The 27,009-nt window shown below is 40.1% G+C and overlaps 1 protein-coding gene across 1 annotated transcript in view; it reads right to left on the reverse strand.

Annotated features, from left to right (window-relative positions):
- DOCK10 (dedicator of cytokinesis 10) overlaps positions 1 to 27,009 on the reverse strand; it is a 209,768-nt gene that overhangs the window by 153,204 nt on the left and 29,555 nt on the right. The window contains exon 2 of the mRNA XM_065880263.1: positions 1,120 to 1,239. Coding sequence (XP_065736335.1) covers positions 1,120 to 1,239 — 120 coding nt within the window. The remainder of the gene's footprint in view (positions 1 to 1,119; positions 1,240 to 27,009) is intronic.

Raw genomic sequence — 27,009 nt, forward strand, 5'->3', positions numbered from 1 at the left:
CTTGAGGACACGGGGAGGGGAGAAGGGTAAGCTGGGACGAAGTGAGAGAGTGGCATGGACATATATACACTACCAAATGTAAAATAGACAGCTAGTGAGAAGTAGCTGCGTAGCACAGGGAGATCAGCTCGGTGCTTTGTGACCAAGAGGGGTGGGATAGGGCGGGGGGGGAGACGCAAGAGGGCGGGGGTAATGGGGATATGTGTATACGCATAGCCGATGCACTTTGTTATACAGCAGAAACTAATACAACATTGTAAAGCAATTATACTCCAATAAAGATGTTAAAACAAAAGAAAGAAATTATATCCAACCACACACACACACACACAAAAGATGTTCATTTTTGTGATGTCTGAGACTACCTTTCTCTTACAAAAAAAGGAAAGGTTACCATCTGCCCATTGAGATCTGTTTATATAGATATTCACTAACAAATTAAACATGCGTCAGATGACCACAGATGGAATGCTTGGGACACATGCGTGCTCATCATCCATAACTTCACTGTGCTTGTCTCCAAAATGAATTTCCTTTTTATTCATTCCCTGCACCACCCTCTGGAGTGTTCTGTGTGCCAGTGCGCTTCATCCTAAACGGGACGCATCTCAGATCACAAATCCTTCCGTGAAGATGCGCTTGCCTACCTTTCCTTGCCCACAAGGCTAAACAAGGGACAACCACGATTAAGGGTGATTTTTAAGACCTACATCTTTTGTGCCCCCGCCTCTGCCTTTGGTTGGTTCCAGTTGCTTGGGAGCTTTCAGTTACAAATGGCCTAAGGGAGGAAGTGTTCCGTGAGGCTAGGTAAGTGGTTAGAAACCAAGATACTGGCAGGGACACAAGTACCACCTGGAGCCAGGCAGCTCCCCATGCCCCTTGCATCCCGAGTGGCCACAGTATCACTGAGCCTCCAATCTTCCAACTTTAGAAGGCCCTTGGGCACTTTCTATTACTGGATATGCATTCCATCTGTGATGACGGTGATGTAGGGTGACCACAGGAAGAGGGCTGAGCTCCCCAAATCTATAAGGAAAGACAGCGACACAATTTGGGAGGATCTACTATCTCCTTGTGGGGTCCTCCTGAACTTAGATGGCTTGAAAAGACAACACTTACTGAAAAGTCGTCACTGGGGAAGAACAGGAGATCTCGAAGGGGATCATTCTGATAGGTCTTTTCAAGTTCTTCAATGACAGTTTCATAATCCAAAGGCTGGAGAAGCCTGGGCTTTTCTTGCTGTAGACAAAGAAAATATTGTATTAACCACTGAAACGGAGAATCTTGCTTTTTCTCAACATCTGGTTGGATTTCATTTCTTAGAATCACCAAAGCTCTGATATCGTGCAACCCTTCTAAGAGAGTCATGGAGACTCCAGGCATTTGGGGCAAAGCCACATAACTATTATTTCCAGATCTGAAATAATATGAGAAGATCTTGAAATACCTGACATCTCACTCAGTAATTTAAGCACCAAGCCTCCAGTGCACATGGCGTTCAGCCTTGTCACATCCACAGAGTAGATGTTTATGTAAACCTGATCTTTGTTAATGTGGAGAAAGGCCTTCTCCTTACTTGCTATAGTATTATGATGATTATCATCAATTTTCGTGAATTAGATACTTCCTTGTGAGGTCTACTTGGGTCTATTTTAAGCCGTTGGCTCCCTGCTAGCAATCAAAGTAACACAGACTGTCTTCGTCGTCACTGAAACTTGGATCCTGTATCAGGATTAATTGCTTGGCTCTGAGCCTCTTTGCCGATAGAGAGAGAAGTTGGGTAATTCTTTAGTAGGATTGAACAACATAGTTAATACAGAAACAGTGTGGTGAAAGTGGAAAAGAGTCTGAAAAAATAGCTAGATAATCTCACCACATTAAACTCCTAAAGCCAAGGGGAAAGACACCTCCCTCAAAGAAGCTGCCCGAGAGATATTTAAAATGCCAGTGGGAGAAAGGTGGTTGTTTCATTCTACAGTTGATATGTTTACGCCAAACTGTACAGAACTCACAATGTGAGAAAGATGGAGCCCAAAATAAATAATAAAATATTACTGAAGACCAGGTACACAGTCTAAGTTCCCTTAGCCCTTGGATGAAGCATTCATGCAGCCTAAATAAAAAAGGATCATTGTTTGGATTATTTTTGGGCTCCTGGAAGCTGGAGTGGTCAACGTGAAATCTGCATGCTAAAGTGATCTCATAAATGAAAAAAAAAAATATTTTATTTTTCATGTTAATGACATCAGCAGACACTTTCCCACCAGCCCCACCCCTCCCCGCTCTGCAAAGCCCACAGATTTAGCTTCAACTTCTAAAGCCTTCTTTGGAAGATCTCTGCTGGTAAAGCTCCAGAAACTGTTACCAACATTTTAATAATTGCTAATGAGCTCCTCAAAGCAGCAGTCAATGTTTTTTTCCAACTATAAAAAACAAAACAAAACAAAATGTAACACGGTGGGCCAACAACATGGATTTCCATGTACTTTCTACACCGAAACAGAACAAAAACAAACCCATTTTACAAATGCTTGAGTAAACTGAGGATGATGAAAGGTGAATATCCTCTCTGGAAGGGCCCTTCAATGAAGATTGCTGATTTAGCAAATAAAAACACAGGACTTCACGCTTGGAGGAAAGAAGAAATTTAGTTGCCCAACATAATCCATTTAGTGAAAGCTGTGAGACATTCAATATTTTCAAGTAGAAGATACAGAGACACTATGGCATGATGGGTAATTGAAAAAAAAGTCCTTCTTTCATCCTTTCCCTGCCTTTTGATATAATTATTCTATTTTAGACTTCTTTTAGGTTCCAATTCCCTATTTTCCCAGGCAAAAATTAATTCCAAGAAGCACAGATTGATAGCTCAAGAGGCAAATGCAGGCTGCAGACGTTTGTTTTGGCTCACTTATCTTAATGATTTTAGTTGGCTTTGAATGCCTTTGTGTAGTGGTATTTCACTCCAGGTCAGCAACAGACCTCAGTAGCCTATCACCTCTTACCCTGCAATGTCACATGTAAAAAACATTTTTTTTAACTTTTTATTTTATATCGGAGTATAGTTGATTAACAATGTTGTGGTAGTTTCAGGTGTACAGCAAAGTGATTCAGTTATACATATAAATGTATCTATTCTTTTTCAAATTCTTTTCCCATTTAGGTTGTTACATAATACTGAACAGAGTTCCCTGTGCTATACAGTAGGTCCTTGCTGGTTATCCATTTTAAATATAGCAGTGTGTACAGGTCAATCCCAAACTCCCTAACTATCCCTTCCCCCTACCCTTCCTCTCCTGGTACCCGTAATTTCATTCTCTAAGTCTGTGAGCCTGTTTCTGTTTTGTAAATAAGTTCATCTGTATCACGATGTCACATTTATAATATATTACCAGCTGCCCCAATAAGCCTTCAAGTCTGAAACACCTGGCTTATTCTGGAATCTCTTTCCCCCCCTTAATATTGTGTTTGTGTATGAGACGTAGCGAATAAAACAGAATGCATTGCAAAACGGTCAGGAGGCTCTTATCTTATCTGCCATTGAGTTTGGTAAGCCCCATTTCCTGTTTCTTCAGCTCAAGTGTCTGATGTCCTTCTACCAACAGCTCATGATGTGATTACTAACACTGTCCCTTTTCTCTCCCTTCTTCACACCAACATGCATAGGAGTGTGGGAGTGTGGCTTAGTGTGCATTGGGATTTATAGGTTTAACTACTGTCAGCAATCCCCCGACCCCTGACCAGCCTCCTCCCATGACTGGTGACTGTGTAATGAGGTGTGCATCCACCACAAAAACAGGAGTACCCCTGTGGCCTCTGTCCTTCTGCACAGCCCCTTCCGGTGCCCCTCACCAGATCTCTGAGCCGGGTGGAGGGCTGTCCTGGCAATCATGCCCATTCCCACTCACCCTTCACTGCACCTGCCCCAGAATCTGGGCCTGGGCCAGAGGGGCAGGGGAAAGAGGAGGCATTAGTAGGAAAGAAAAAAAATAGCAAAAAATATGAACAGACTCAGCTTTGGGATTTCCGAACACAAAATAAATTATATATAAAATTATATCTCTACCACATGCGATGGAAAGACTTCGTTTGCTTTTCCCAAAGAAATAAAATGGAGAAAGCCTCAAAAAAAAAAAAAAAAAAAGGCAAATGACATAAGGATGTTTTAGAAGGCCTTCTACAGTCTTGTTCTCGCTATCATTTTTTTTTTTTTTTTTTTTTTTTTGCGGTACGCGGGCCTCTCACTGTTGTGTCCTCTCCCGTTGCGGAGCACAGACTCCGGACGCGCAGGCTCAGCGGCCATGGCTCACGGGCCCAGCCGCTCCGCGGCATGTGGCATCTTCCTGGACCGGGGCACGAACCCACGTCCTCTGCATTGGCAGGCGGATTGCCAACCACTGCGCCACCAGGGAAGCCCCTCACTGTCATTTTAATTTTATCTCCCATTAGTCGAAAACTTGAGCGTTAATAAACAACCGCAGGTCAAGACCTTCAAAGATCTTTCTATCTATTTATTTACTTACTTACTTGTTTATTTATTTATTTTTACTAGGGCCTAAACTCCACCTAAAATGAATCCCACATAAATTAGTACAATAGGAAAATCAGAGTTCACAAGTCACTGGTTATTAATAAAACCACAGGAAATCTAAATCCTAAACTCTCCTTGATACACACAATAAATGGCATAGCCTGTAAGCACCTGTTGGAAGGTATATTTTTAGTTATTCACTTCAGGCTCTGACATGCCAGCCAATTAACGAAGGAGGTTTACTAAGCCCTTCCTGTTTAAAATGCTGCACTGAGGTTATCTTGACTTGGGGCTGCAAAGCCTAGCAGATCTGCTTCATATCATTTATTAAGTTTTGACCTCTGGGGGATAAGTAAAATTCTATCTTTCCAGGGAATTTGTTACATAGTGTGCAACGTTCAAGATATTCAATATTTCATAATTTGGGGAATATGAGGTTCATAAATAAAAATAATAGTGATATCTTCCACACTACCTAGAGCTTAGAATTTGGCAATGCTTGCCAAGGATGCTTTATGCATCTGTGATGGTGAGAATCCAGGCTATGCAACCAGTAGTCTTCTCTGGAGCAAGACAGCTGTCAGTTCCATGTTTTGGTCAAAGAGACAGATGTATACAAAGATGATGGGATCGGTTAATTTCTCACTGCTGCTCCTTACAGAGATTTTGAGTGAAAATGGGGACAGAGAAGCATTGATTTACAGCTTTACAACAGTTGGGTTGTCCCTCCTGAATTTAATGTGCCTCTTTCCTTTGGAAATGCACCAACTGGGATAAGGTATGTGCCAAGATTACCCTGAATTGGATTGGACTTTTATAGTGCTTTTTACTCTTACTCTTTTTCTCTCAAATGAGTAATGAATTTCATTAGCTGTTCTAAAATCACTCCAGGCATGGGAAAAGGCAACCACCAGTGCCCGTCATTATGTGGCAGGGCTGGTGCTGCACTGATGTGGGAATAGGGCTATTCTTTTGATATAGTATTAAGACATTTGTTTGATCTACTCCCCCAGATCCACAGCTCTCTTCCAATTCGACTTCACAGCAGAAGAATGGGCTCCTGTCACAAAAACAAATGCTTTCTTCCCCTCTCCTTATTCCACAACTTCTCATGGAACGCCAACGCAAATCTAAGCCTTGGAATTGGTGAACCTGCCATCTTGGTAACAACCTGAGCTGCCAGGAGCTGTTTACTGGTACGAAACAAGCAGACTGTCCATGCTTTAGCTAAAGACTCTAATTTCAAGAACATGGTGTGCTACCACAAAGATCTGAATTATTTTCATAATTATAATTCAAAAGCAAATGGATGTAGAAATGACACTGAAGATCTAAGCATTTGAAGTATGTAACACTGAAAAGAGTCAATGACTAAATGATCAACCTAGACATCTCCCCAGAATCTAAGAAATAACCTAGACCACGCAGCCTCGTTTTAGGGAAGTGTGATTATAGGTTTTCTATGTTGAGATGCAACAGAGAGTGTAATATGCACTCTAGAACCGGAATTCCTGGGCTCCTAGTCCTGGCATTGCCACTTACGGGCTATGGAACTTTGGGCATGTTAGAATCTCTGTGCCTTAGTTTCCCAATCTGTAAAATGGACATTTTAGTAGGAGTTAGATCATAGGACTGAATGAGGTAATATCTGTTATGCTCTTAGAACAACACTATACCCATAGTACTCGTTACATAAGTGTTCAGTAGATAAAGGCTGTGAGTTTTAAATTTTCACTAGTCATGGATTTAAGGCACCTGTATTGTAAATTTAATGTGTACAGAGAGCAAATAATAGGTGCTCAACAAATATCTGTTGAGTAAATAAGTTTATATCCTTTCATCCGGGAATTCCTTTTCTGGGACTCTATTTTAAAGAAATAACCACACATATAATCCAAGAAGTATACAAGGATATCATTGCAATATTACCTTTGTAACAAGATGGAGAAAATACGTTCACTTTAATGCAAGAGGGCTAAGAAAGGCAGGCAGGCTGGTGGAGGCTATATCTAAAAGGTGAAGACACCAGAGTTGTTGTTCACAAAAAGCGATTTACATTTTCCAAGAATCGTATGTAGTGGAGAAAGGCTTAGTGCTTTAATGGGCTTTGGGAAGGATACTGAAAATAGGATAGGAGTTGGAAAAAAATCAGTGAAAAATTGTGTGGTACATGCTGTAATTCTACTTGTAACTCTTCAAATATTCAGTAAAGCTAGTTAGCTCACAACATTTTGCATGTGATTGGCTTTTGTGGGGAAACGTGAGGAGGCTGGGGTCCGTGATCAAGATGGCAAGTATTGCTGCAAAGGGAAAGAAGACAATGAAAGGAGGAAGGAAAGGAAGTCAAATGCATCCTGACAATGGTTCTAGATTCACACATATTATGACATTAGAATTGAGTCCAGAATAGCTAGATCTCTGAGGGGTAATAAAGCCTGAAGGACCAGCAGAGCTAAAAATGGGAAACAATAAATTACTAAAGGTAAAGAATGATTAGGAAATTATGGCACATCCATTCTAAGAAACAGTACATGCTCATTAAAACTGAGTTTCTAAAGTTTGCAATGACAAGCAAAATTGCTTATGTATTATTAAGTAAAAGTGGGAATAAATACTGCACACTGAATAACTGCACAAAATTTTAAAAAATTAAAGAAAAGAATTAGAAATCTGTATCCACATATTATCAATTATATTTAGATGGGACTATGATGTTTAGGATTTTGTTATTTTGAATTTCTGCATTTTCCAAATCTTCTGTAATGAACATATATTTCTTTCATCATGGTGAAAAATGAACTTGGCCTTTCAAAACTCTCATGTCTCTGAAAACACTGGGGAGTTGCTTGGTTTTAAAATTGTTTACCCTTTGAAAATACACCAAAGAGGGAAAGTAGAAAAGCACATGAAAGTTCAACTACTAACAACTTCAAGTAATTAAAAAAGAGAAATAAAACACTGGTGAAAAGAGACCAGGGAAAATAACTACAGATTATGTATGTGATTCTAGAAGCTAATGTCAGCAAGAAAGGGAAGAACAATTAGACATTTATGAACAAAAGTATTTTGAGCTCTGTAGGGAACCACAGACATTTGGTAAGTTACTTAAGCAGCTCTGTGCATTGGCCACTCTTGCAAAGGATCAAAAGCCAGAATCTCTAGTTCGAAGTCCAGGGTCTTTTACCTCCCAGCTAAGTAACTTGGACAGTCATTTAAACTGAGACTTAGAGAGACTGACTCAAATGAATCAAAGGGAAACTTCCTGCTTACAGCAGTGTTGTCATAAGGATCAAAGAGATGAAGTATGTGAGGGTGTTAAGTGAACCACCAAAAGCGAGGCAAATATAGATTTTTCTTTATTCGAAAACGATTGAAAATTACCACATATGTTTAACCCCAAATATATCCCAACACCAAGTCAAACCGACCAACTAATCAAACTGGTGATACTAAATTCTTCACGTACCAGAAACTGTCCTACGTGCTTTTATGTTTGCTATCTAAATTTCCTTAAAAAGCAAACAAACAAACAAATAAACCTTGATAATCAGTGATTCTACTGGAAGCAAAAGAGGTAAAAGCATAAGGAAAAGCACTGAAATTTAGAAAAGGGCAGCATCTTCTCTGTGTGTCTCCTGAATCAAGTCAGGCCGCTCTATGACCGGTAGGAAGAAGGAAGGCAACCTAATTATGTATATCAGCAAATGAAAGTGACTTTGAAATTCTGCCTTTTATTTTCCTTGAGAAACCAACCTAGAAAATATTTTCTTGTATTTATATTTTCAGATCAAAAGAAAAGGATTCAATTTAGGATTAGTTTAGTATTAAACTTATTAGCTTTGCCAAGATAAATACCTAGACAACAAAGTTTTATCAAAAGATATTTAGAATTTCTTTCTGTAGCTCTAACCTACACATATGCAAGTCAAGTTTGTGAGCAATAGGGAGTTAATAGGATCGCTAAGGACTAAAACCAGGAAAAGGGTTTGATGGGATGAGAGATGGAGAACAATCTCTATAGCAAACCCCTTGTGTTTGGGGCCACATGTCTGTGCTGTAAATGTTAAGTGTAATTAGGAAGCCAAGCACTGGTTACTCACCGTTAGGGTTACTCTAGTTAGTCTGATCTGAACCACTTGCTTCGTTCTGCTTTTCAAAAAAGTCTGATCTTTTCAAGAAACAGTATTATGCAAAGAGTTTTTTCCGCTACCTTTGAGATGTTTCGTATTTTTTCTGTGACATGCAGTGTCTACTGTGATGCTAGTCTAGACTTCCTCTATTTTCCTCAACCACCCCTGTGGCTTTCAGATATCTGAATCTTTATTCTAATTTTAGTATTTATAACAGAATTAAGTTTATATCTGAATGCCTTCATCGGCTGACAATATTATTCATCTGGGCTAATGACCCAGAAAAACAAATAAAAATAGGTATGTACTTCAGGACCAGTACAGAAGGCTCTAGTAGGGCATGACATGCCAATTACTTAAACATTCTCTTCACATCTTGACTTACAGACAAATAGGGAACAGTGAGGATCCACACGGTCTTTAGACAGACCCTAAAAAAAATACCAATCTCGACATCTCCAAACAAACTAGAAACAACACAGCTGTTAATTAATTTCAATGTTATCAAGATGACTGATTACATTTCTTAAAGAAAATAAGAGATCTAAATGACACATGGATTCTTTAGATCTTAAGTTCATCCAGGGCCCTTTGGCCTTAGTGCAACTGGAATGGAACCAACTTCCACACTACCTGTGTTTAAAACAAACAAGAAATTTGCGAAGACCCCACACAGCTGGATCCACAGCCACAGCTGTCAGCCTGTGGTCGTGTGACAGATTTAATTCAGCCTTTCATCAAAGGGAGTTCCACTGGACAATTTCTCAAATGTTTGAGCTTCAGAAAGCAAGACAAACTTTTCTTACCAAAAAGGAAATGATTAAGTAAGGAATAAGCCATCTTATGCTGACCCTTTAACCTTCTCTCTGTCTTCAACCACACAGTTTCATGAGAAGGGATAAACACCAGTTAAATCAAAGTTAAGAGCTGTGCAGCTGGGCAAACTCAGATTAAGCTGAATTTGGAAACAGTTCCCTTGGTAACAAAAACGGAAATCGGACATAGATCTCAGAAGAAATCAGCCAAAAGTAACTCTTTAAATGTCCTAGTCCGTTTCAGTGATATAAAGCAGGTTAAACTTGGTAAATTACAAAGTTGTTTGCAAATATGAAGGACGATTAGTCATTATATTTATAGTTAGAAAAACCAGGATATTCTATTTTATTAACCCTTAATTTCATTAGGAAAATTAAGGACCCGAAGAGAGTTATAGGATGAAATAAGGTATAGTTTCAAACTGAATTTAAATCTTTTCAGTCTTATTTTCTTTTTTAAGGCAATTTAACAACATATATCTCTTAGGAGCATGTCAAAATTCACTCATTTTTGCTCAGAAAATGAAAAAAGAAAAGTGCCTGCTTCTTTGCCTAACACTGGTACTTGTAAAGAAGTAGGAAAGAAGATCTAAATCAAATTAAATTACATGTCTCATTTAGTTTTCTAGAAACACTTGAAAGATAATAAATATCATTAAAAATACATCACAACCCAATTACAAGTCCGCCTGACACCAGGGAAATTAACGCCTTTGAGCCAGCTGCCAGGATTTTTAGATTAATTTATATAAAAGTCTGTGATGAAAGCTGCCACCAGCTTAAACTCTGATACTATTTTAGTACTTTAACAGGCACACAAATGAGTCAAATGTGAGAGGTATGTATGTGTGTGTGTACATAAACACGTACATGTCACAAATACATGAATGTAAATAGTCCTGTCAACAACATGAATTGAATATGTTCAATAAACCTTCCCATAATGATTGGTCAGCTCATTCTTTTATTTCCTTTCTTAACCTTTGGCTACTTGGAACTGAATATGAATAGTGGACATTTGTTGTTTTTTGACCTAAGTAACATCCATCCTGCTTTCTTTTAGTACTAGCATGTTAATTTCCTTCTGAGGGGTACTTCTTTCTCCTTCCCTGTAAAGAGCAGTGTTGGTGGGTCTGATAACTTAAAAAGTCCTGTTTTTCCGTGATCAAGGGCATGTGACCCCAGCCCATTGAACACTTCCCGCCAGGACTCTGAATCTTGAAGGAGAGATGCCAAAATCCCACACGACCGTCCATTAGTTCCAAACACCAAGACCATCCCTGTTTCCCACTGCCCCGAGCTGCTCTAAGTCCATTCTTGTTCTTTGCCCAGTCTGTCTCTCCATTCTTCCTTCTGTTCCCTTCTCTGGATATGTTTGTTTACCAGGGAAGCTTTCTTCTGCTTGCATCTAAAAGAATCTAAAATGATATAATACAAGGAGCAGCGCCTACAGTAAGGGACTATTATTTCCTCAACTTACCTTTGTTTGGATTTGAATCATCTTAAAGGAGAACCTCTCCTGTAGCCAATGACTCCTTGAAGTACAGGATGTAGGTTTAGTAAACTCATGTGTTACTAATGAATTCCAACGTCATCCTACTCTATAAAAAATACATCAGGTATCATGCATCCTGAGAATGGGGGACAAATACCTTCTTGGTTTTCCAAGGTGATAAACTCAGTGAAGCCTTCATCTCTAATTTTCCACTAAGCCTAATCCATTCTAATCATCCCTCTCTGATGTCACCAGAGCAACTGGGGCCAAAAAATAAGTTTATGTCCACATTTGCTTTCAGTGCTGATGTTGTCACAAACTATAATTTTGTCTCTATAGGAGGTGCCAGGTTGTACTGGAAGTTGTGTTAGAGATGACCGACCAGGTGTCTCTAAGCCATTGCTGGCCCTGTATCACCTTCCTTCATTCTGTCATTTTCATCTTAAGAGAAAACACTTGCTGTATTTGTTGTATTAAAACCAATTCACGTATTTTTACTTGTAGAAATAACATAGTCACACCAAACAATTTAATACTAATAGTAACTTTAGACACTACCATTTTTTATCATTTACCCCATATATGCTAATGATAGCTTTTATTTTCCTACTACTATTATCATGATCAAATGGCAAGGCCTATAATAAGTATTTAACACTTTCTCTCATTGAATACTCATATCAAGCCTAGAAGAGGTCATCATTGCTTTATTTTACAAATGCAGAAACTTGGAATCTGAGGACCTGCTCAGCAACTTGATGGAACAACTGATATTTCAATCGAGCTCAGGATAAAGCCTTTGGTCCCCTCCACTACACTCTACCAGCAAAGGTCTTAGCTTTGCAGGAATAAGAATCAGAAATGCTTTTTTTTTTTTTCCTATTGGGAAGATTCTACAATAGAGCTGTAGCTTGGGTACTATTCCTGCTCCCTTGGTCAGTTTCCACAATGAGGGAAATTAGAAGGCTGGGGGCTGGTGGGAGGTCACTGGGCACTTCAGGGGAGGAAGTCGTAGGGACAGAGGACTAAGAAACATTTATAAAATGGTACGGAAGATGAAGAAGAGGAGATGAAAAGGTATATTAAGGAATCATATAAGGAATGTGTGATTTTATGATTTATAATAAGAAATATAAAGTTGGTCTTCATCCTCCTTTATGGCACTGAGCTCCTAAAACCCTTGGAATTTCCTAAGAGCATGATGAAGGTGTTTTTTGTTATGTTAATGAATGACTTTGGACAGGGTGGGGGTGGGAGGTTGGTTTCCATGAGAACCAACCACGTGATTAGAGAGCTGGCCCTTTCCATCCCACCTCCCTGACCTCTGAGGAGATCAAGTGGGGTTTGAGGTTGAATCAGTGTTTAAGAGCCAATGACTTAATCAACGATGCCTGTGAAATGAAGCCTTTATAAAAACCCAAAAGGATGGTGTGTGGAGAGCTTCTGGGTTGGTGAACACCTGGAGACTGGGGGAGACTGGTGCCTTTCCCCATACCTTGCCCTATGCATCTCTTCCATCTGGCTGTTCCTGAGTTATATCCTTTTATAGTAAATCAGTGATCTAGTAAGTAAAATGTTTCTCTGAGTTCTGTGAGCTGCTCTAGCAAATTAGTCGAACCAGAGAGGGGATCATGGGAACCTGTGATTTATAGCCAGTGGATCAGAAGTACAGATAACAACTTGGACTCGCACCTGGCGTCTGAAGTCAGAGCGGGTGGCTGGAACCTCCAATCTATAGCCCATTGGTCAGAAGCACAGGTGATAACCTAGACTTGTGGTTGGCATCTGACATGGGATGGGGGGTAGCCTCGTAGGACTGAGCTTAACCTGTGAGATCTGACATGACCTCCAGGTAGGCGATGTTAGAACCGATTTAAATTTAGGACAGCCAGCTGGTGCTACACAGAATTTCTTGGTGTGGGGAAAAACCTCCACACATTTGGTGACCAGAGGCGTCAGAAGTGAAGTGTTTTGTATGAGGAGTAAAGTAGACACATAAGAAAGAGAAGACAGGTGGAAAACTGAAGTTTTCCAACTGAGAATTCTAGATAACGTTTGTGTCAAAAGCCACAGTGGAACCTGCCACCAATTGAGGGACTGTCTGCATTAGGAAAGTTTTGTACTGCTGTCATCTCGGAAATAAAAGACGGGGGGATCATGGTGTTATTTCCTGTCCACTCTGCCCCCTCCCCACCCCCCTCTGACAAATGGTCCACCTCCTGCTCAGATAGTTGTAAAGAACATTGTCATGGAGCTAAGCTCTGCCCAGTTTGGCTTGGCAGTTCTCCTCCACCTTGTCTCTGTCTGGATTTAACTCTGCTTCCTCTCCTAGCACTCAGTCTCGAGGAAAGTAAGGTCATTCTTGGTTCAACTGCAGGTACTAATCCAAAGTCCATTTTGAAAGCATCTTCTCTGCAGCTATGCAGCATCTGAGCTAGCTGTTCCCTATTGCTTCAGCCACAGGCAGACTCCTCAGATCCAGTTTCAACTTACACTTCTCCATTTCTGTGGTCTGGACTGAATTCAGATCCCCTGTTTACTCCTGTTTCTTTGCTTCCTTCCACCTTGTCCATTTATAGCATTCATCCCTGCTTTATGTTGTATTCCAACCCTGATTCCATCTCATTTCATTGTTTCCTGGAACCATCATCCTGGTTCCTGGGACCCCCATCCTGTGCTTCCTTTCAGCTAACTGGTTCATTGTAAAGTAACCTAAATAGGTAACTGTGAATGTTTGTATAAAATGGTATGAGTAAGTAAGGAAGCACAGATGACCAGGGAGAAGCTGTCCACATTAACATGGAAGAGTAAAGATAAAAAAACAGACTTGAAAGACAACAGCACAAGACATTTAATAAAATGACATATGTAGGAGATATAAATATTTCAGATTACATCCTCCATCTATAGTTTTCTACAATTTTCAATTTTCTATTAAAGTGCTAATAGTCTATGACTAAAGAGGAGGAGGGATTTTCATTTGTAGACAAAGTCTTCTAAACACTTTGAAATCCTGCAGATTAATTATCCACAAGCCAGTAACAACTTAAAAATAACAACTCACATTTACTTAAATAAATTTTGCATTTTTTTCTGATAGTACAGATGACTGATAGCATAACTCAATTCAATAGTATATTTAATCTTTCTAAATGAGGGTATGCAACTTAGGAAGGAAACTGTCTTTTTATTAACCTCCACCCTATGCGCCAGAGATCATACTGAACGATTGGATAGAAAAAGAAAAATAAAAATAGAAAGACAGTTAAAGAGAAAACCTTCAACTACAGAACACCATACACACTTCAAAAATTAAGGGAAGTAGTTCTACTTGATGATCTAACAAGTAAGTTCCTCAAACTTTTCTTATAACGCAGTTGCACTTTCTCGTATCGTATGTTGTCTGTGATAAGTGGATTAAAACATGGAAAGGGATTTCTTAGACAAGACACCTGAAAACTGGAGCAATAAGGGAAGCTTCCGAAACAATAAAAAATTCCAACAGAGTTAAATAAACAGCATCTGAAGAAAACCAAATAAACAGAATTGTCAGTCTGGGTCATGAGAGTATAAAGTTTGGGCTGTATACCACTTAGGAAGTCACAGACTTCCGGTTAAGTATTCTAGACTACTCTGATACTAAACCATTTCTAAATTTGTCTTAGAGCAAGAAATGGTTTGTTGAATTCAAAATCCACACGATCATTATAAAAACACAATCTGTGATAATTATTTCCAGCGATCATTATTTCTTCTTTCACCACAATATATAAGTATATCCAAAAATTCAAAAGAAATCGTTGTTTTATTCTGTGACCTCACTGTAAGCCTTATCTTCATTTGTTGGGCATTTTGACACTTGAATTGCTTCTTCCTTATCACCTATCCAGGCATCTCAGAAGCAGTTCTAGAGATGTTGGTTTAGCTTTTAAAAAGCTTAGATGAATGCGCTGTGGAAAGTCCAATCTGGTTCTGAATGGGCTTCAGCTAAGCTGGGCTTTGGTGGGAGCCAGGGTGGGAAATGGCATTTCTAAGGCAAACCTCACTGACACACAGAGTGATCTGGGACCCCCGTGAGCACTCAGCTTGAGGCAATTCAGAATTTTGTCTACTGAGTGGCTCTGTCATTGAAAAAGCGTCCCGGGAGGAAGGAGTCACCTATAGCCCAGTGGCTTCAATGCTGCAGTCACTGAAAAGACAATCTCACTCCACAATTATACCCCACTTCCTCTGCCCTTGGAAATGGAGACATTTTACTTGGTTTTATTAATACTCCAAAACACTTGCAACTCATAACTTTTTACAACGTTCAAATCATGTTCAGAACCCACATGATCGAAATGAATTCCAGTAAACAATCTTAAGACAGGGCAGGTATTGTTAGGAACATTTTACGGAAGGGGCAGCTGAGGCTCAGAGCGATTTAAGTAACCTGCCCAAGGTCACATGGACCGTGGGCGAGACAGTCAGAATTACCCCCTAGCCCTCTAATTACATGTTTCACTTTCTTGGAGTCTCTTTTTTTTTTTTTCTAAAATGAAAGCCCGGGATAATACCTAAGGATGGATTGAGCAATCCCCTACTCAACAGAAGAGACAACCTGTGAAAGAAGATATGCCTATCTTAGGAGGACCAAAGGCAGGCAATGGCAGCAGGGAGTCCCAGTGCCTTCTACAGAAGAAAGCGAATCACTGTATGAATGATCTTAATTAAGTGGGAATGCACAGCTACTGAATGCTGTGGGAAAACACTCTATCCTTACTGGCTGCTTTCCCCATAGCTCTCAGTAGCAATACCTTCAAATGCAATTAAGATAATTCACGGAGTGATTAGCTTCATTATATGGAGACACACCAGGGACTGTCCTAATGCCAAATCCTGTGTGTGGGCTCTGTAAGATAGACTCGTTCTTCTCCTGTGTGTTATCTCTTTTAGTGGACACAAAAAGAAGTAAACCTTATGGTGACATAACCCTTGGAACTTCTAAATTCCACTGAGAGAAAGGCAGCTAGGAAATTAACGTTTTTTGGACTGGTCTGAAGGTTAACATATCTCAAACCAAACAAGTTTTCAAACACTTATCCTCTTCAACGGGCTGATGGTAAACAACCTATGAGGCTTTTATGGGGCTGGTAGAGAAGTCACATCCTGTGGGGCCAGTGGGGACCAAGAGGTTAGGTTCTGAGCTCTGCATATTCCCATTATGAAACACTGAGTGGAAGGACCCGGGCACATCCCACGGGAACAAGGTCGAGGGGGTCAATTACCCATGTTTCCCAGTGGGAGACACGTACTACTAAGATCCTGTGGTAGAAATAGCAAGGCATCAATCCTATGTACCAGACCTCCAGTAAATTCTACTCCCATTAAATTACCACCAGACAGATCGTAAGTATAAAGACAACCACTATTACTTGAGATGGAGTACTCCATACCTGATTTTGGCCTATCAAAGACTGAGTGACTATTCATTCATTTGATTATTCATATTTATTCAACGACTATTCATAAACAATCACTATATTATCAAATGTATATATTTTTTAAGCGGTTCTGTTTCTAGATTAAAGGTGTTGATCTAAACAAAAAGATTATTTACCTCTAGAGCAGTAGCTCTCCACCTGGAATATCACCCTCCCTGCCCAAGGTGACATTTGGCAATGTTTGGAGACATTTTTGCTTGTCAAAATGGGGCAGAGCTTTCCACCAGCATCTAGCGGTTAAGGCCCAGGATGTCACTAAATATTGTACAATGCACAGGACATCCCCAAACAACAAAGAACTCTCCGACCCAAAATGATAGTATGCTGAGCTGAAGAATCCCTGCCTTGAAGAAAAGCAAGCAAAACGTGAACCATCGGGTAAAAGAAACATTCCTGTAAAAAGAAATACCCAATCATGTTGTTGTAGCCATTTATCATATACAGTGGGCCACATTACATGTGAATCACTGAAGCTCTAGCCATCCACCCTGATACTCAGCTACCCATAGTTCTTACAGATAGAAATCTGGAATTCTGTAATAAGTACACGTTTCCAGATTTCTTATTTTAAGAATGCTAAAGCAGAAACATTTTTAAACAATAGACAAAACCAAATCTTTTTACCTTTAAAACTTACCAATTTTTCCTCTCTTCCTTGGCTCATTTAATTAAATACTTATTTACATTTCCCTTCCTATTTTGGGTTGCTCTTTCTAAGAACTTTAAAACAAATCATGAGTGGTAAATGATAAAAATAGAGCAGTAATACTTTTTAAAAAACATGTAGGGACTTCCCTGGTGGCCCAGGGGTTAAGAATCTGCCTGCCAATGCAGGGGACACAGGTTCGAGCCCTAGTCCAGGAAGATCCCACATGCCGCGGAGCAACTAAGCCCATGTGCCACAACTACTGAAGCCCAGGAACCTAGAGCCCGTGCTCCGCAACAAGAGAAGCCACTGCAATGAGAAGCCTGTGCACCACAACGAAGATCCAACACAGCCAAAAATAAATAAATAAAATAAATTAAAAAAAAAAAAACACACACACAACTGTATACAAGTCATCAATTGGGGTCTTAATTGAGGCAATGGTAGGCTTTTCTTTAAAAAAGAGAATATTCTAGTAGTATTTTAACTATTTAAATCCTGTATCAACATGTTTTAAAATAATGATGGAAGTAATTCCAATATTCCAAATAAGTCAGTAATGTTTTAGCTACTTCCAACCTCTTCCAATATGTTTTAAACTAATGATGGAAGTAATTAAAAAATAATGATGTAAGTAAAAAAGGATATTTATGAACTGGGTTGAATATTCTGTTCCATCTAATAAGACTTTGCCCATAGCCTAGGTTAGCATACCACTCCAGAGCTAATCTTTTTTTTTTTTTTAAAGTATTAAGAAAAGATGGAAAGCAAACAACATTCAGATACCTACAGAACTAAATCTGTGGATTTCTTCTTGATTTTTTCTCCTCATTGTTCGTCTCTTCTTCCAAAATTCACTGGGATCCCGTTTAAAAACCTTTCCTCGGAAGCTCATTGTATTGTTATTTGAGTGGCAAGATATTTAAAAATATCAATTTCTTTAAGCCTCTTCCTTCTGAAGCTTCACCAGGCCGAACAAATTTTTCTTCTCCGGCAAAAAGGGAAATGCTCATGCTACATTAACATAACTGAATAGAAAGGAAAAGAAAACCGACAAGTTACTGCTTCCTGTGAGTGAGTAACTACCAGCTGTTCAGAAGCGCTTTTGTGCATTTATTCTCCCTAATCACCTGCTTTAAAGCAGGATGAAAAACACAAAATGACTCTGGATGTTTAAGAGAATTGCTCACAGCTAAATAAACCATAGGATGTAAACTCACCCTTGGAACCAAGTCAAGACTGAATCAAAGAGCTAATTTACGGTAGGCTGCCATGTCTGTCAGTGTAACAGCCATCCAAATTTTAGCACTGTGGCTAGATCCCCAAGGTGAACTGCAATAATCAGTTGGTCATGTATGCGTAGATTACATTAACAGTCTTTCCAGGGAGGTGTCCAAGAGGATCACTTAGGCACAAGGGGAAAATATTAGAATTCTATTTATATTAGTCATCTAGATAGAGAAACTGTGCTTTACTAATATTTAACATAACACATTGACATGGACACCTTCATTCTCTACGTCAAACGGTTACATATAGTCAAATAGTTAATTCCCTAATCTTTAGATCCTTACTCCCTTTCTCTGGGGCAATTTAAAAGTGCACCTCTCCCCTCAAACCCACCCCAGTGCTACTTCCTGTTTTCTTTTCCCCCATGGCACTTACTAGCATGTGACACTACTATGCATTTTCCTTATTTTACTTATGGACTGTCATCCTCCACTAGAGTCTATGCCACAAGAGAGTGGGAATTTTTTTGCTTCATTCACTGTGTCTTCAGTGGTCAAAACCATGCCTGGCTTCCAGAAGATTCTCAGTATATATACATATAATTGTTTAATAAAAGAATAAATGAAGGACATAAATATTGCGCTTAGCAATGAACCTTGTCCCCTATGTATATTGTGTTTTGAGATATTAGCTACTGGCAAGGACTGTATAATTTATAAATACACACAGAAGATGGGAGTGCGGCCAAACTTTTTCTACAAAGTGCATGAGATAGGAAATATTTGGAGGCCACAGGACTGGGAAATAATTGATTAAACATTAGAAAGCCGGGTTCTAAAAAACGATTGTTGTGGGAGACGTTCATTCAGTTCCTTCAAGAGTTTGTTTCTTCATCTGCAGGGTGGACCCCCACAACGGAGGTGTCCATCGGTGTGATGTAGGTGCTAAAGGAACCATCGCTTGTCTAGGAAGCACTCTGGGGTTTAAAAGATGGTTGAAGGAATATTTCCATTGAGGACTGATCTTCACAAACACCGAGACACAAGCTCCTACCAGCTCTCCGAGGAGATGAGTCCTGAGCAAGGGGCATTTTGAAGGGAGTAACTTCCACAGTTCCACAGACACTTGTTGGGGAATCTTCGCACAGAGGGCAGTGTGATGTGCGGTGTGGACGCGAGCACGAAGCTTAACCAGGAGAGCAATTTCTGCAAAAGGCTCTCAGTATTCTGGGAGTTTGGAACTTTAAGAAAGAAAAATAACAAGGCTGCTATTGCATTCGTGTCTTAGCTGGAAGCAGGACTCAGGGTACAGATGGGAATGGGGAGAGCGACCAGAGGAAGGGAACAATGGGTAAACACAATGAGTCGGGGGTTTTGGGGGGGGGGCTTTTGCTCCACAGCCTTGCCTTCTCTTTCTAGAGCTCAACACGGTTAATGGTGCAGGCCCCGATGTCTTCCACGGATATGCCAACTTGCCACCTAGGAGTGAATGGTCCCACGTATCCATGTGGCTTTTCCTCAGCTTCCTTCAGTCTTTACTTGAAATGTCTCTTCCTCAGAAAGCCTCCTCTGATGGCTTTGAATGCTCCTCCCTTGCCTTTTTGTGTGTGGGGGGAGAGGGTCCTAGACAAGATGGGGTAAGAAGTTCGTATCTCACCCTGAGAAGCCACTTCTGCAAGCATAGTTATGATTCTGTAATGAAGGCGGCTATCCTCAGGGAAACTCCCACTTAACCAGCTAGTTCCAAAGGCAAGGCACTAATAGAGGCCATTTACTTATTTAATAAGCCTCATTATTGATTATTATTTAATCTGTAATAAGCCTTCACCTTTATCATGGTTGCCTTATCCTGACATAGGCCATTTCCCAATAGTATTTCCCCAATAAAGACCAGATTTAGTTGATGCACATATGTATCCCCCAGACTCTAGCCTCTTGTGCACCTCTACCTTCTCATGCAGAGATTTGTGCAAGGCAGGCAAAAAGAGATACCGCTCATTCCTTGCCAAAGTATGGAGACCAAGGTAGCTTCTTTCAAAAACTGAGAAAAATAGCAAGATGCTACAAAAATAACAACTGAGGAGGTAAACTATATTGTTATTCTGTAATTGGTTTAAGTAGGCATCCAGAGATTCCACAGAGCAGAAGGCCTTTGGATCCATCGTCACGGGATATATAGAAATTCCACTGTCTGTCTTTCGCTCTTATCAACATTCACACTCTGAGTAACTCTTTGGCATCTGTTGGATGAGCAGGTACGTTATAGCACGTGCATAATTTTCAGGTTTAACTTTCTTCCTTATATGATGGGAGTCTGCCTTTTTGGGTCACCTGATTTCCCGAGTATGTAAGATTATGTTTCTATTTTAATAGCTGAAAGTCGTATTTCACAACCCTTTCGGATCATGGACCTGTTTGAGAATCTAACAAAACTGGACTCACTCAGCAGGAAAATGTAAGGACTCAGAAAATGTGTGTGCATGGTAGGGGGTCACCGATCTCTGAGGTCCATCTGGGGACCCGCTTATTCATGTTACCCTAAATCCCTAGCTCATAGTTTTAGAAGATAGGAACGTTGTCTTATAACGAAGCATTTAATAATCTTGAGCAACTCGTAAGTGACTTCCTCTCTTTCTAACAGTTGCATCTCGTCTCTCCTCTATTCCTCTATAGGCACCACAGTTCTTTATCCTGGAGTCCCTCCCACTTCCCGACTTCTGCAATGTGAGAATGACTCATTTCTCTCCTTGCTAAGCTGTTGATTGCAGCTACCTTTAACATTGGCAAAAGGAGGCATTGCCGGGCAGTATATGGGAATGTCAGAAAGACATAACCTGTGGTGACTGCAAAGGAGGAGAAAATCCAGTAGCATGGAGTTCAGTGCTCCATGGGATGGCACAGTTGAGCTTCTACTGAGCTCCTTGATTTCAGACCAAGTCTGTTTCTCCAGCATACTGGAGCAACTTCTGCTTAAGTTCGGACACTTGTTGACAATCAAAGAACCTAACTAGGGCACTGGGCAAGAATGGGCAATAAAGAGAAATCAGAGATTAGCTGGCTCAATCACAAGGAATCACTGTCAAGTTCATTAGTAAAGAAATCTGGTACCAATCAATGATCAGAATTCATTACTATACTCAAGGCATTGCTGAGCTTCATGAGAAATATGTAATACTCTTCCTAGTCTTGAGAAGCTTGTACCCGACAGAGGAGTTCACTAAAGTGTAAAGGAGACTGGGAAAGCTTTATAATAAAGACAGGACCTAAGGGAGACTTTGAATAGGTTTGAGTCAAATAGATGGGAGAAGGGTAAAGGATACTCTAGAAAAGAGGAATGTAGCATAGAGAAGGCATAAGATACAATGGTTAAAACCATGGGATCTGGAATCTGCTTAGAGGCAGCTCCTGGGTCCATGCTTCCTAACTATATCCTATATCCTCAGGCAATACTTACCCTCTCCAGGCCTCAGTTTTCTCATCTGTAAAATAGGGAGAGCATAGTAGATACCTCACAGAGTTTTTGTGAGTATAAATGAGATGACACTTTAAAATTTCAACTCATTGCCTGGTATAGTTACCATAACTGTTCGTTATCACAGAAACTAAGAGACAGGCCAAGAAAGAATATTTAAGAAAAAGTAGGAAGTCAGAAAGAGAAAGACAAATACCGTATGCTAACACATATATATGGAATTTAAGAAAAAAAAATGTCATGAAGAACCTAGGGGTAAGACAGGAATAAAGACACAGACCTACTAGAGAAGGGACTTGAGGATATGGGGAGGGGGAAGGGTAAGCTGTGACAAAGTGAGAGAGAGGCATGGACATATATACACTACCAAACGCAAAATAGATAGCTAGTGGGAAGCAGCCGCATAGCACAGGGAGATCAACTTGGTGCTTTGTGACCGCCTGGAGGGGTGGGATAGGGAGGGTGGGAGGGAGGGAGACGCAAGACGGAAGAGATATGGGAACATATGTATATGTATACCTGATTCACTTTGTCATAAAGCAGAAACTAACACACCATTGTGAAGCAATTATACTCTAATAAAGATAGAAAAAAAAAATAGGAAGTCCAGCCTGTCTATAGCCAAGGGCTGAGTAGGAGAGTAGAGGCAGAAACAATTGAAAATAGAAGCCAGGACCAGTTCATGGAAGGTTTTAAATGCTAAGATGATGAAAGTTTCCATCGTATACCAAAAGCCATGGAAAGTCACTAAAGGATTTTTTTTTTTGTTTTTTAAACATCTTTATTGGAGTATAATTAGTAATACCTACCACTTAGTTTTACAGAGGAAGATACTTGGGTCTTGGGAAGTTAAGCAATTGGTCCAAGGTTCCAAAACAAGTAAGTAGCACAGCTGGGATTTAAACCCAGGCAGTCCAGCTCCAGAGCTCATGCCCCTAATCAGAAGAGAGGTCCAAAGATGCCAGTAGGTTTCTGAGTCTGGCCATCAAGGAGATGGATAGTATGTCTGAGGGAAAAAGGGTGGCAAGAAGAGAGGACTTCTTTTCCACTAATGCTGATTTAGACATGTCAAGAAGATAGAAAAATGGGCATTTTAAGCACCACTGTTATTTATACGTGTGCCTGGAACTCAGGAAAGAGTCAGGACTGGAGATATCCAAGTGAAAGTCATCGAAAGAGTTAAAATTGAAAATCTAAAAGTAAACTGAATTTTTGGAGAACAGAGTAGCATAAAATTGAGAACATAATCCTGAAATTCTTTTATATATGATAAATAGAAGGCAACTTAGGAAACTGAGAAGGCATAGCGATACTGGGGGGAAACTAGCAGGGCAGTGTGGTGTCCAGATGCACTGAGGAAGGGAGTTTAAGGAGGGTGACACACGGCATCAGGGCAGAGATGGAGGTAGGACCCAAGGATGTCGAAAAAGATCCAGCATGAGAGATAAGCAAGATGAAAACTAAAGACCTTGCAGTCTTGGATCCAGACAGATCTATATTTGAACCCTCTTCAACCACCTACTAGATAACCTCCAGCAAATTACGTGACCTCTGTCTTCCCATTTCTTATATTTACAATGGAGCAATTAGTATACAGCTTACAAGACTGTCATGAAATAATATATGTTATTACTCAGCCCTGAGGAAAAAAATACACACGTGTATATATAATTGCTAAGATTCCTATATATGCATATATGTAAAGTATTACTTATTGACTATGACTGACATTTACCAGGTCTAGCTAGGTACGTATTCATGTACAGACACACCTATATATGCATATACATGTACATAACAAAATACACAGATGCACGAATTCTTATATGTGTCTTCAGAGTCTGGCTCCATGGTGTCCAGAAAGAGAAACTAAGTTTGCAATTTTCAGTAGATAAGCGTCTGGGTATCTGGAATTTAATTAAGATGGTAAGTCTTCACCATGTTTTAGAAGAAATAGGAATTTGAATGCTAAGATATCAGAAATTTGAGGCAAAGTTCTAGTAGTCTGTATTAGTTTTCTATTGCTGCTATAACAGATTACCACACATTTATTGGCTTAAATCAACACCCACTTGTTGTCTCATAGTTTTTGTGGGTCAGAAATCTGGGTATGATACAGCTCAGCTGATTCTCCACTTAGAGCCTCCCAAGGCTGAAATCCAAGTGTCAGCAGGGTGGTGTCCCTTTCTGGAGGCTCCAGAGGAGATACTGGTTCCAGGCTCATTCAGGTTGTTGGCAGAATTCAATTCCTTGCAGTTGCAGGACTGAGGTCCCAGTTTCCTGCTGTCTGTCAGCCAGGGGTCATTGTCAGCTTCTAGAGGCCGCCTGCATTCTCTGGCCCATGGCCCCTTTCTAAGTCAGCAGCAATGGGTTGAACCTTTCTGAAATCTCTCTGACTTTTCCTTTTCTCTTAAATATCTCTTCTCTGCATCTTTCTACTGTAGCTGGAGAAAAGTGTTGGCTCTTAAGGCCTCATGTGTTTCGATTGGTTCCACACAGACGATCTAGGATAATTTCTATATTTTAAGGCCAGCTGATAAGTAACCTTAATTTACATCCACAAAGTGCCTTCATAGCAGTACTAAGATGCGTGTTTCATTGAAGCACCAGAGAGTCCTGTTGAGGGGGAGAGGTATCTTTAGAAAACTGTCTCTCGCACAGTCTTATTCTGGACCACAGCTTGCTTTTTACACCTATCTTTTGAAGACAATGTTAACATTAAGAATGCACTGAGAAGAAGGTGTAGGCAGGACAGTACTTGGCCTTTGAATTTCTGTTGAACAGTGAGGTGGGATGCAGGTTTCAGTGGAGGCAAGAAATGAGTGAGAGGAAATAGACATTTGGCTTATAGGTCACTTCCTGGAAAAAGCTGGCAGTGAAATAAGGTGAGAAAGAAAATCATAGTTGTGGGGAGGGAGGGCAGAACCAAAGAGACAAATTTAGATGATGGGTATTGGTGAAGTAATCAAATACATAAACACAGAAAACAAAGGCTATAAGCTAAAGGCAACACGCTCTGAGGTCATCTCTAAAATATTTATGTTTGCACTGTATTTGAATAGGCTGTACAAACAGCAAATGACATCCTCGTGCAATCTAAGAAACCAGAGGACAGAGATTTTTGTTTCACTGAAAACGCATCTGAACCTACTTAATAAACATTACCGAGAAAGTACCGTTAGAGATGCAGAGTAACTGAAACCCTGGTGGTTAAGACTTACACAGCCACACACGACATCATACTTGAATCCACAAAACCTAATTTGAGCAGCTGGTAAAGTACTTTCTGTTCATTTCCACCTGCTTTCTTTACTTGCTTCTCAACCCATCTTAACTTTATTCCAATGTATTTTACCTGTGGAGCTTTTCAGCGTTTATACTTCCTTGTTAGAGAACGTTTAGATAACACATTTCATTTCATTTTTCTCTGCCATTTCCAATGGATTTTCCCTTTGCCTGAGGGTTTGTGTGCTTTACAGCCTTTCTCTCATAGGATGAAACAAGGCTGGTCCATAGCGCTTCTCTAGGTTCTGCTCACCACTGTCTACTTTGTTTAAAGGAAGTAAAGCACCAGTAGCTACTTCCTCCCTCACTGTGGTCTCGCCTGAGCCTGGCCCCAGGCAGAAGTGTTTCTGTAGCTCGTAGCACTGAGGCTCACTACTTCTGGCTACAAAGGTCAGGGCTGAATGGCTCTGGGTCACCTATGAGACAGGCTTAGATAGCTCAGGGGAGTTTCATTGAACATGACAAAACCTCATAATTCTAAGTGCAGAGCTTTCAGTGGGCAGTGTCTGTGGAATTCAGCAGTTTTTTTGTGTGTCTGCTAAACTCTAATGCAAATCACATTAGTTTTAGTATTAAATATTTAGAAATTTCACGGAAAATAAAGAGAGCCCTGCAACATGAATTGCACTGAGGGAGAATGTAGACATGCCAAAAATAGAAACAGACTGCAGTTGTGTGTGTGTGCGTGCATGGTGTGTGCTGAGTGTGTGACATGTTTGTTCTGTGTGTGTACACGTGCGTAGCATAAACGATCTTTACTGCATTAAAATAATTTAGGGGATTCGTTTCATGGCCCTTCAAACATGTATTAAGTTGTAATAATATTTGTTTATATCATTGAACTTAAGTAGGTCTCAGGAGGTAAGAATTCCCACTTAATCAGGATTTCATGGGGACAAGGGGGTTAAAGAACTCATTGCTTACAGTTTAGTGAGCCCATCTTAGAATCTAATAGCAATCAGTGAAGGGGTTTTAGTTTTTTCTTTTTAATCCTGGACTTCATCATTGGTCACAGCCTTCCACTAGGAAAAATATTATAGCCTGTATATACTCATATATCTTACCAGTAAGCATCCTGATACAATATTTAGGAAATGAGGAAAACTGATTTTAATTTTACCCTTTTTTCTCAGTTTCCTGATGGGTATATAGGCACTCATCATCCATGTTGAAGTTTTTTCTGCTTTATGGTAAAGGCCTCCAACCACCCTCAAGAAGTAGCTTTAGCTTGGTCTGCTGCAAAATGGGAAATCCCTAAGAAGCAAGAATTCATGCTTCTGGAGACCACATTTTAACTCACTCCCCCATGCCACCAAGCTCAGAGCCAGAGCATAACAACATGACAATAATAACAACAAGAAACATACAAAAGCTAACATGATTTTTTAAGCTTATGTCTCACACGAATAATACAACCTGGATTGTTAATGTTCTTTAAAATGTTGTTTAAAAAGTCATGCAGCTAATTCTACACCTAGAATATAGTGCTCTCTTTCCATTAAAAACATAATCAACCACCAAGCAACTTATTTTCCCTGGACTATTTTTCTCTGTCTTTTAACAAAGACTGAAAGGCATTCTGGGTCGAGGCAGACGATTTCTCTCACAAATGATCAAGTGAAAGGACACAAATGGGAGTTGAGGGTCCAAATCAATGCTATTATCATTGATCTGCTAAGGACTGCTGCCCGACAGTAACTTCCCCCTGGAGACACATGCATCTCTCTGCTGGCTGGCTGGATCCCATGCGAGCCTCCCACTGCTGGCAAAGTGAATTACAGACCTGAGTTATTTCTTTTAAAATAAAACAAGCACCCCAAATTGCCCTCCTCTAGTCTTTCCAATTGCTAATTACCTTGCTTTCAGTATGAATGTCACCCAATGTTTAATAATCACCTTGAAAATCACGTGTTTTATGGAAGC

The sequence above is a fragment of the Phocoena phocoena genome, chromosome 7 (genome assembly GCF_963924675.1).
Source record: "Phocoena phocoena chromosome 7, mPhoPho1.1, whole genome shotgun sequence".
NCBI lineage: Eukaryota > Metazoa > Chordata > Mammalia > Artiodactyla > Phocoenidae > Phocoena > Phocoena phocoena.